Raw genomic sequence first — 11837 nt, 5'->3', positions numbered from 1 at the left:
GGAAGAAGAAGAAGAAGTTGACCTGCATCTCCCACATGAAGTGCTTATCTATGTTATCTGTTGCTTACATCACTGGGATTAAACTGGGGCACAAAAAGAGAGGAACTAAAACTGAAATGTATATAAATTTATGAATACAAAGGGGTTACTGGAATTTTAAAAACACTTTAGACCTCCAGAGAACAGATGAAAGGTTCCTGTCAACAAAGAAGCAGGAAGTAAAGAGTGAAACAGTTTCACGACTTGTTGTCTCTTAAGAGGTTTTGTTGGAAGACAGGGGAAAGCCAAACTGTCACAGCTCACAGGCCTGGGGAAGGATTAAGGATGCTAATCGAGGACGTTAGTAGTTTTTCCTCCATGATGTTGACCGATGTCAGGTTTTAGATCAAAATGTTTCCCGAGCTTTATGTTTCTAAAACAGAGATTGTGTTATACTTTCTGTGCCTGAGCTTTAATTGTGTCTAAAATGGAAACACTGAGGGGGCTTAGTGGTCTAAGCATCACACCACATAACCCACACTGTCCGTGGTTTGGTTCCGACATGTGACCTTTGTCGTCCCCCTCTCTTTCCCCCGTGTTTCCTCTCTGCCTCCACCGGCAAGAGATTGTAAACAGAAACAAAACCCGTATTACAAAAGTCTGCCAAAAGACAAGAGAAATTTACCACAAAGTGGTGCATAATATATGAGGCAGTGTTTGAGCCGCAGTTAAAGTAGATACAAAAGAGGCAGCATGTCAGCTGTTCTTGCATCATCTGACATTGAATCTTGAATTTGTTCACCATATGGGTGTTAAAATACTCATTTATAGAAAGGTTAGGTGTCATGTGGGAGATTTATGAAACCATATATCATAGCTGGTTTGATTTGATTGCACAATCAGCTGCAAACACCAAAGGGGGGGATAAACTTTTACTAAGTAACTCCCACAATGGCAAATTCAGTTCAGTTTGGTTCAGTTTAATAAAACTTGCTTTAAGGTGCTTTGTATTGTAATATAGAGACCCCACAATAATAGAGAGAAACCCCATCAATCAAGCGAGCCCCTCTGTGCAAGTATAGTGCGAGTATAATAACTTCAGTTTTATCTGAATTTAGAAGCAAGTTTGCTTAGGCTTCTGCCCCCGCAACCCAGCCTCGGATAAAGCGGATGAAGATGGATGGATGGATGGATGGATGGATGGATAGAAGCAAGTAGCAAATGCTACTAAAGAACGAAGGTCTTCAGTTAGCTTTGACAAATTTACAAATAGCCAAAGCAGAACTATGATATTGCGTCAGGTCAATTTATGTTTATTTAAGATTTAGCAAATAGAGCCGTGGTGTCAAAGTCACTTTAGTTCCTGGTTTAGATGTACCCCAATTTGATATTAAGTGGGCAGATCAGTAAAAGAGCTGCACAATAACCTAACTTTCTTTTCATGTGATGCAGTACAAGGAAAGTTCACATTTAATAAGCCATTCATATTAAATGTGAGATATCTTATTACCTGTAGTTTAAGGAGCTTGAAAAAGAGAGCAACTTGACTTCTTTAAGCTTTTGTGAAGACATTTCAGCTCTCATCCAAAAGGCTTCTTCAGTTGTAAAACAAAAGGTAGAGGGTCACAGGTATTTAATACCTAGTGGCGGCTGTCCCTAAGAGGTACTCACTATTAATCACATGAGCCAAGGTTTGAACAAAGGCGTGGGTGATACCACTGGAGGTTTCAGGTGTAACCACTGTGAGATCTCGCGCTTCTCTATCATGTGACCTGTTGAGGTCACCTGATGCAAGATGTGACTTGGGGTTGAGACACCTGGGAAGCGAGCTCATGACTGCACTGTAGGTGGCAGGCAGTTGGTGACATAATCCACTCCTTCTGTTCAATAATGGTCGTTCACAGGGATGTAGATGGCCTCTTTTACTTGTCTTTCTCTGTCCAAAATGTGAATGTTGGCGTCCTTAAAAGAGTGACCTTTGTCAGTTGGGTGCAGATGTTCAACTGAGTCTTGTACTGTTGAAGTGGCTGACCGCTTGGTTTCTCCAGTGTAGAGGTCCTAGCACTCCTTGATGCACTGCTCAGCGTGGACTGGATTCCTGAACTTGTGTTTGGAAGTTTTGTCCTTGGGATAAACCAGTTTTTGTCTGAGTATGTGGCTGGGTCCGAAGTGCACTGAGACGTCGTGCTTAGAGAAAACTCACCTGAGTTTCTCTGATGAACCTGATGCATAAGGGATGACAACATTGTTCTGCTTGTCACTCTGTTTCTTGCTAGTTGTTGTCTGACCTTTACTGTGGATCATTACTGATTTGATGAAGGCCCAGTTGAAATTACGACATGTTGTAAGTGTTTTCTTTAGGTGTGTGTTTCTTTTTGTTTCCTTCGGGCTCAGAGGTAATGTTTTCTGCCCGGTGTTGCAGGGTCCTGATAACCCCAAGTTTGTATTCCAGAGGGTGGTGGCAGTCAAAGAGTAGCTACTGGTCTGTATGTGTGTTGGCTTCCCGTAAACTTCAGTGTTGAGGCTTACATCCAACTTTTTTCACACCTTGCCTCATGTGATGAGGCAAGGTGTCAAAAGGGACAGCCCCCACTTAGAACTTCCATGTCCTGGATGACTGAGAATCTACAGAGACTTGTTAACCATACATAAGAAAAGTACAAACCTTCACATGTGTTGTAAAACTAGTCTTTTACTTTTTATGATTGAAACAGTTTGTCAAGATCTAGACATATCTTTTTATTCTTTCCATGCATTTTCATAACCATGCTACAAGATCATTTTTACACTTGCAAAGCCAATGGGCTGAGTTTCACTCTTTGTCCATGTTTGACATTCCTGTATTAGAGGCTAGAGCTCATGGTGGTGTACGCACAATTGTAGCGCCAGACTCTCTGACTGTAGTGAACTCAGAGGTTATCATTTTCAAATGCAGGAACGTGTTTCTTCTTTAAAAAATACAATATATATTTCAAGAGAGCAGAGGAATTTCTGCATTTAACTGGACACCGCTACTTTAGCTAATGCAAAGATGCAGTCTTTCGTTATCTCAGTGGATTTTTTGGCCCATATAATGCAAATGACCAACAAGGCTAAGGAGCAAGAACATGCTATGTTTAAATTTGACTGTGAGAGCTGAAATAGCCTCAGCATCTAGTTCACTAATGTTTCCAAAAGTTAGAACAGTGGTACTGGCTCTCGAGGCAAAGTGGAATAGAGATTAAAGCATTTGCTTATCTGCTGCAGAAATTTCCACTGGCCTATTTGCATCCACTGACTTTAAACCAAACAAGTAATGATGCACGTTTGAGTACAGTATGAACAGAAACCTGTAGCTATTTGCTGTCTGTCTGTTTGCTCGTTTGCGTCATTCCCCAACTTCCTCTTTGTCGTGTGGTTGCTGCAGAATGTGACGTTCATCTCTGCAGATATATAAGGCAACGCTGCGCGGGCTCGTCAAACAGACGCAGTTAGAGATCTCATAACTCTCTAAGAGCCCAACATTTAGTCATACATGTACAAAGAACTGTTGCCATGCCAGGTTTAGTCACATCTCCAACAAAGGAGCTTCAGCAAATCAACATGGACACTGACAACAAGAAGACAGAGAAATACAGGTAAAATTTATTCTGGCCAATCAATATCATCACATCTTGTCTTGTTTTTGTTTGAATATAAGTAAAATAACTTTTGTTCGTTTCTGTTTGATTAACCAGAGGGGGAAACCTGAAGTATCGGCTGCAGCGTAAGTCATCCCAAGCCACAAAAACTGAGGGGTAAGTGAGAAAAAACTCAACTACAAGCTAAAAGCAAACCCTGCTCATATTTTATGCTTCATGTATGGATAACTGTGCTAACTTTATTCTCCTCGTTTACAGGCTTTGTTTTGAAGATATGTCTCAGTGGTCACAATCACTTGAGAGGCTTCTTTCATCCAAATGTAAGTTAATCAATACACTGTCTCAGATTCATCTTAGTCACTAAACGTCGAAAAACAATGGCTAACTGCAGATCTTTTTTTTAACCATCTTTAGATGGAATGAAGATATTCCAGGCATTCCTGAAGTCGGAGTTCAGTGATGAAAACATTGAGTTTTGGGTGGTTTGTGAGGAGTTTAAGAAGATAAGAAATTCCTTCAGGATGTCATCCAGGGCGAAAAAGATCTTCAAACGCTACATTCAAGCTGAATCTCCCAGAGAGGTATGTAGCTCTTGATAATCCAGACAGATTTATGGCACTTTACAGAACAAGGAGCGCTGGCTGCTTTAGTTTTTCTTCATTGGTCCTCATTATGTTTCCTCTGCTTCCAGATCAACATTGATCAAAAGACGAGGGAAAGGATCCAGCAGAACATAGAGGCGCCTTCTACAGTGTGTTTTGATGACGCTCAAAAGATCGTCTACGGGTTAATGGAGAGGGACTCTTACCCACGTTTCCTCAAGTCTGACATTTACAGGACTTTAACGGACTCCACATCACAATCGGTGAACATGTAAAAAGAAGTGGAGCCTGAGACTTTGTGTGTGTAAAAGCTGGACTTTGACGCTACGCCCAGTACTGGACTACCTGAGAGGAGTCGTGACGTCTGCTTGTTTGTCCTGAGACTGGTGGTGATGGACACCAAAACTAAACCCAGTTTATTTCCATTACATTCATGCTTTTCTAAAGAGTTGGAAAATAAATTGGGAGTGGCTAAGACCTCGTCTGAACTTGTTAAAAAGACTTAGCCGGCACTTTAGTGAAAATCTGTGAGAAGAGTTTGCTAAGAAGCAGACAGTGTGCTTGGAAATGCTGTGTACAGGTCACGACTGCTTTCCCAAAACGCCACAGTTCTCTAAAGAGAATGCTGGGGACTTTCTGAGTGAGGCACCAGGAAGCATGTGTGGTCAACGCCATCCACACAAAATGAAACTGCACAATCCGATATCTGCACATGCACATCATCTGAAGTTTATTGTTATTTCACTAAAGCAATAAAAAAGTAGATGTATCTAGATGTGGATATTATGCACAGCCTTGTGAATTTAAAATTTTTTACATAGTGACATCAGTGCTGACACAGTAAGCCGATACATTGTAATGATAGTAATCTATTATAAGCTATATGTTAAAAAAAATGTATTCCAGTTTGCGAATGTGAATAATAAATGGGTTTGTGACAAATAATAAAAACAAACTGTTTTAAATGTACATTGTGACTACATGGTTTTTTTGAGACACAAAGAAGAGCCGCTTAAGCTTTAGTTAAACACCTTTTTAAGAATACAGGAAGTGACTTAGTCAGCAGTTCATTCATTTCTTTTTCTCAGTCATTCATAAACTGTCTCACAGTTATAGTATTTACTACCCAGTGGGTTTATGATATGTAGAACAGCACAACGTACCAGGACACCTAATCTTGAAACTGTGGCCTCATTTCTTTTCCATGTTATATAAGTAATTCTTTTTAACTGTTTTTAAGAAAAAATCCTTTGCACAGGATGTAAACAGGAAGCAGCTGGCCTCATATAACTACGTTAGCTTAGTTTAGCTCAATGCAAACACACTGAAAATTAGGAGGACCTCGAGAGCCTAATCGTTTTGTTTGTTTCCTTTGTTTTGCTTTTTTGACAATTATTTTAAAGTAGCAAGTTTAGTAATCAGGTTTTGCTGAGCCAGCAGGGTTTTTAAAAAATCCCTTTAAACTCCTTAATATACATTTTTCCCCAGTGAAAAGGGGATACCGTCACAAAGAACTATTCATTTTAAACTGTCCATATAAAAAGCATTCTATATTGTATCAGCCTGTTGCAGCTGCACTATGGATTGTTTACACTGACTGAAGAATGCCGGCCATGCCATTAAACCAATAGAAGCCTTGCACGTTTTTTTGTGCAGCCGAGGATCTTTGGTGTCTTTGAGACTGCCAAAGTTACTACTATAGTTCAAAATCATGATATGCATCGAGCATCAGTGAGGTTTCAGCAATTTCGAGTGCTACGTGAGCAGACAGGTTGTTACAAAATTCTTCCACCTACACACGGCCTGTTCTTACATCAGCCTTTCATGTGTCATCGGCCTTTCATGTTCTTAAACGGGTTATCGTCCCACCATCCTGCAAGTCGCTCAGCCTTTCGCCACCCAGTGTCTCATTCATTAGTGTACCAGATGTTGCCGTCGTATGTTCCTGTTAATGCAGCTAAAAGTTTTAAACTGAAACTGGATTTGTCGGGGCTTTTTTAAAAAAAAGAAATTTTGGCTTTTTTTTTTTTTTTAAAAAAAGGAAGTTTATCTGTGAGAACACATCAGGTATCACTCTGCTAAAGGTTACAGAAATTAGGAAGATCTGTTTAGGCCTAACTGCTCCACCACATCCTCTTTTAATCTCACTTGTGTACTTTTGAATTTGCGCAGACACACAATGAGAGAGAGAGAGAGAGAGAGAGAGAGAGAGAGAGAGAGAGAGGCATATACGTAAGCAGTCATGACCCTGAAACACCTTTTGGGTTGTCAGGTGAGTAAAACACAACAAACTAAAGGTTAAGCACCACTAAAGCCATGTTGTGTTTTTGTCAAATCAACTTTCAAAAGGATCTGAACTTTTTGAAAAATTCTTCTAACTATTATTTTAATCTTTAGTCAGTCATGGCTGACATGGATGGACCGCTGTCTGCTAGTCATTTCCCTTTTTACACTGGTCTGTGTGTTGGCAACAAGATGATCCAGTGATACGTCAGTCATATGATTATAAGCCACTATCAGAAAAAGTGAGTTAGGGTGCTTTTTTAACCACCCTGAGATACTAATCACCAATGCGTTATTGATGACTATCTATTACCCATTAAGAATACTACTCAGCAACTAAGACTAAAAGTCACCAATGAAACTCTTAGCCACCATATGTGTCATTAGATGGAAGCGATCATGCTTTCAGCACGTGACAGATCTTGCTCAACCAGTTCAACAAAGAAGGCTTTGTTTTACATCTATTTTAATGACATGTAAACACGTTCCACAGAGGAAACATTCTGCCAGGTGCAAAAATTTGCTTTTACCAAACGTGATGCTTAAAAATAATCTGCGCTTGGAGGACGACAGAGAACCTCACGGTACAAAAATCAACTCACCTGAAGTGGCTTACAGACTTTAATTAAAGCTAATTCAAAAGACAGTGAGCTGAGCTGATACTGGCCTCCTTAAGATCATGCTGCTAACATGACTAAAAGACAAAAGTATATGTTCAGCTCATTTTTCATTTTTTGTTTAAATCCAAAGCAGGCCACACTGTGCACATGCACACAGACATTCACACATATTTTTATATATATATATATGTGTGTGTGTGTGTGTGCTGTCAGCGTTAATCTCGTTAAAATGACGTTAACGCCATAACCGCATTAACGCGGCAAATCTCCGTTAGCGAGTTAGCGCGGATCACCCCGTGTGTGGGGCTGCACGGTGTCAACGCGTTAGCATGGTTAGCTTGTTAACACGTTAGTGCCGTCCAACCCAACGCACCGGGTGATCCGCGCTAACTCACTAACGGAGATTTGCCGCGTTAATGCGGTTATGGCGTTAACGTCATTTTAACGAGATTAATGCTGACAGCACACACACACATATATATGTGTATATATATATATATATATTTCCTCATCCCCACAAACATTGCAAATCTAAAGAATATAAACGTAGACACAGACAGTTGATGTGATAGGCTTTTTTAAACTCAGATAAGTTTGGAATAAGAGTAAGGGTGAAGTCTTAAATCTATTAAATCTGCCCTAGTTCGCATCAGCCAACTCATACAAAAACCAAATTTGAGGCACAAAATGTCTCAGGTTATTCTGACCTGCAGGTCAATGGACTGCGACAGAAAACAATAACCCACCGCTATCTCACTGCGCTGATGTGAATTGCAAATAAAAACTTGTAAAACTTTTCATCTTCCATACTTTCCACTGCTGCACTATGTAAAACAATAACAATTAAACACTGCTGACCATGACCCTGCCATTCAAATGAAGGCCCCATGTTTAGATCTGGACCATAAGAAGGTTATATTTAACTTTTTTTACAACAGGTGTTAAAGAAATTTGCAGAATTATCTGTGAGTGGCTTGCACAACAGAAAAGCTTTCAGGGACTGTGATGTCTGTAACTAATGGAGTTTTACTCATATGTGAAGCAGTCACAGTTTTGTGTATTCTGCAATCAACGTACACATTTGTATCCTAAATACGTGTGAATTAACTGCTTTTATGTAGATAATCATGTAACACGCAGGCGAGGGCAGACCTGGTTATGCTGTTTTGCTTGCCTACTCTGCTTCTGTTTACATACTTCCCCAGTAATGACCTTAATAAAAAATCATCTGCCCCACAAAGCATCCATATTTAGTCATGTGGTCCTGTTCTTGATTTTCATGTCAACCATGTAAGTAGGTAAGATCATTTAACCTCTCTTCTTTTGGGTTCTTTTATTAAAATAAATGTCTATTTGTTTAAACAAATTGTTGAAAGCACACTGAGTTAGCTGCTTTCGCTCTGTCAGCTACTTCCTGGTCCCAAAAGCACACTCTGGTCAGGCAGACCACATGCAGATAACGTGCATCATGTCCTAGTTTCAGTCACAAGTTCAACTTTAAACTTGTCTGTACCGGTTTGTGTTTGATATGTCTGGTCTTTGAGGTCTCTTATTTACAGCGTATTAACTGTTCATACAATCATTCCCTGATAAACAAATGCAAGCTGTTTTTTTTTATTATTCTCTGTTAAAGGAACCTTTACATCTACATTTTATCATACTGACGGCTAGTTGAACCTAAAGAAAAAGTTAAAGAAAAAAAGAGGAGCTAATTAGTTAGAGATAGCTAAGTTAGTTAAAGGGGACATGAAATGCTACACATATAACAGCTAATATACACCATTGAGCCCTGCTCTCAAAAACTGACATAGATGTTAGACTGTCTGTGAAGCTGGATTTAAGAAATCAGAGCTAGAAGTTAAAGTTTGGCTGTCTTCTGTCAGTACTCAAACTAATAGACTCAAACAGGCTCTCCTCTACACAATCCTCATTTATAAAGTGCTTTACAAACAGCATTACAGCTAACAGCTAGATTTTCCTGTTTGAGTGCAGCTAGCCAAACAGCAAACAGCCAGTTCCTGCTAAAGATACAGACCGTGAAAGTAGATGGTATATCTTTGGTTTCCTAACATAAAACTCATTGTTGCAGCCAGGGGCAGCATAAATGTGATACCCTTAAACTGATTTTTAGTTTTAGTGTTGTTATTTTCCTCTGAGTCAGCGATTCTGTCTCTAGTTAGCTAACATAAGCTAATGTAAGTCTAATGCAACAGACCAACCGCATGACGTTACGTTCCGTACTGACAGAAGATGGAGCTAAACATGTTTTTCCAAACTTGAACTTTGAGCCTCGATTTCTTAAATCCAGTGTTACATCTATGTCAGTATTTGAGAGCAGGGCTCAGTGGTGTATATTAGCTTGTGTGTGTCTAGCATTTCATGTTCTCTTTAAGAGTCAATGTTGTAGTTTTTGTTAGTAAATGTATTTTCATGAAACCTATTGTGTACTTTCACTGTGTCCATATGAATGTGTTGCTCTGCTCTGACGTTTCCTCCACCAGCAAACCAATATTTCTGCTTTCAAATGTAATGCCTGTTAAATAGATTGCAATGGCTAAAATGATGTAAACATGCTACAATCATGTTTTCACAGGATTCTGTGCAGTCCTCTGAATAACTAAGTACATCCCTGTCATGCTCCGGGGTCTGTTTTCTGATCTTGCTGCGTTTTGGGACTTACTGATTTAGTTATTTGAATATTATGAGATTCCTACATTGCCTAGTCTTAATGTGTTTCTTATTTTTGTACTATTCTGTGAACATAGTCTTGTTCTTGGTTTCCAGTTGGTTTAGTTTTTCCTCCCTTTCTGTTCCTCTTTCTCTCATGTCACTTCCTTTCGTATTTAGTCCTTTTGCATGTATGTTTTCCTTATCTACTTATTTCCCTTCCTGTTTCCTTCGTCTCTTCCCTGTTTTTCGCCTTTTTGTATTTCCTTGTGAAGTCAGTCTCATCTCCCTGTTGATTCAATGATGGCAAAGACCAGAGTCCTGGGGCTGCAAAACATGCCCAAATTTTGAATGCATAAATGTGATCACAGAGTTGTATAGTGGTGCATGTTTCACACCTCAGTGGTTGTCATCAGCAAACCATCTGACATCCAGTAATAGAAGAATATGTCACACCAGTCGTGCCACTGCTGTGTTATTCTGATTGCGCATGTAAACTTGAACCTGCATGTAAGGAAACGTTCCAGCCAGTATGACATCAATGGTTTAAATGCATGCACTGCCATCATTTGCTGTTTGTACATATTTTGAAAAACATGTCCATTTGAAAATTCAAATATTATTTGAATGACTAAGCAAGTTTAAAACAGACGTATCCAGAGTAACTTGCTCCCATGCTGTCAGTGAGTATACTCTATTCAAACTCAAAGTCATATTGTCCTATGACTTTGAGTCATAGGACAATACATTTTAAAAGCAACCCCCTTGCCTGCTAACAAACTTCTACATAATCACAAGGCATCCCCTGCCTCAGTATGACAGTATGATATACTATATATATTAGACTGTTCCCCCCATTCCATGCAAGGCCACCTGGGTTGGCTGGAAGACTGTTTACTTAGCCTGGCAGGGCGAAGGACACTGTCTCAGCTGAACTCTGGACACACACACACACATACACTGATATGCACACACTGATCCCCCCTCCCTTTCCAAACGTCTTCAATGCTTGTGCCCTACTGGGGAAGATAGCAGTCGACTGGACCAGCGCAGACATGCTGCAGGACCGGATGCGCTGTCAACACCGGCTCTCTCTTACCCCTTACCCGCCCCTGTTGCTTGTCTTGTGTTTCTATGGTGTATTGATAGTCATGTGCTTTTTGTGCTCAGGTGTTTTTTCTGTTATCAAACTGTTCTCCCACTAGGAGCTCAGTCTGAGTGGAGTTTTTTTTCTCCTCCTCTTACCTCATGTTATGTATTTTCGTTGTTTTTTTTCCTATCAGCCTACCTTTCTGACATGTCTCCCCAATGTGATGTTTGTGTAAAGTTGGTCAGAAGGTTCCTTTGTAAGTGTGCATGCACCATTAGCGTGCTGCCTGCTGTAACCCTAATTTCCTTCGGGATTAATAAAGTATTCTGGTTCTGATTCTGATGATATGGCAGCTGCACAGCACAGGACAGAAAGGACTTGGCCCCGGGTAGTGAGAATAGTACAGGGGATTTTGGGAATTTCTTTCCGAGATCTGAACTCAAACTATGCTCGCCGTGTCCAGAAAAAGGCTACCTGTGTTGATGTGGACTCCATACACCTGGGTAATAAACTGTCCCTCTGCCTTCTGGAAGAAGCTATAGGACTATAAAAACAAGAACCACCAGACAGCATAAATACACACCTTTAAAGAGCAGGCGTGTGTCAATTTCACCATGTGAGTGCACAATGACATTAAGGAATCTTTGAACCTTTATCAGTATAGCACTGGTATCACTCCAGGACTTGACAATCAGTGCATCCCCAGTGCTCTGTGTATATTATCTGTATTTGTTGTTTATTTATGATAAATGTGATCATTTTGTAAAGGAAATCATCACTTCCATTATCCTTTCAGTGTTTCTGATGCACATGCTTTCAGCCGAGTTCTTCCTCTCTGCTTAAGTGATGCTATGCTTTAAAATTCTAAAGAGGTACTTCAGTTCAGTGAAAAAGTAATTTGAGTGTTCCCATACTAATTATTCTGGTGAGGAAGAGCGTGCATTGAAATATAAAATCTCTAATTTAGCTTTTTTTT

At 39.9% G+C, this 11837-nt stretch overlaps 1 protein-coding gene across 1 annotated transcript; it reads left to right on the top strand.

Annotated features, from left to right (window-relative positions):
• The first annotated feature begins 3423 nt into the window (after nucleotides 1-3423).
• rgs13 (regulator of G protein signaling 13) lies at nucleotides 3424-5170 on the top strand. Its single transcript, XM_005935703.2, has 5 exons — nucleotides 3424-3596; nucleotides 3696-3755; nucleotides 3858-3919; nucleotides 4014-4180; nucleotides 4291-5170. Exons 1-5 carry the CDS (start codon nucleotides 3514-3516, stop codon nucleotides 4474-4476), a joined length of 558 nt encoding a protein of 185 aa, XP_005935765.1. The 5' UTR covers nucleotides 3424-3513; the 3' UTR covers nucleotides 4477-5170.
• Nucleotides 5171-11837: the final 6667 nt, after the last annotated feature.

The sequence above is a fragment of the Haplochromis burtoni genome, unplaced genomic scaffold (assembly GCF_018398535.1).
Source record: "Haplochromis burtoni strain Fernald_Lab_line unplaced genomic scaffold, NCSU_Asbu1 Contig_199, whole genome shotgun sequence".
Lineage (NCBI taxonomy): Eukaryota > Metazoa > Chordata > Actinopteri > Cichliformes > Cichlidae > Haplochromis > Haplochromis burtoni.
The sequence above is the reverse complement of the archived record's forward strand: the minus strand, read 5'-3'. Positions and strand labels throughout refer to the sequence as shown.

What these genes read in the sequence shown, in the direction of transcription:
- rgs13 (XM_005935703.2), top strand. Translation starts at nt 3,514, where the DNA reads ATGCCAGGTTTAGTCACATCTCCAACAAAGGAGCTTCAGCAAATCAAC. An exon ending in GAGGCTTCTTTCATCCAAAT is followed by an intron (nt 3,920 to 4,013) that starts GTAAGTTAATCA and finishes AACCATCTTTAG; the next exon opens with ATGGAATGAAGATATTCCAG. An exon ending in AAGCTGAATCTCCCAGAGAG is followed by an intron (nt 4,181 to 4,290) that starts GTATGTAGCTCT and finishes CTCTGCTTCCAG; the next exon opens with ATCAACATTGATCAAAAGAC.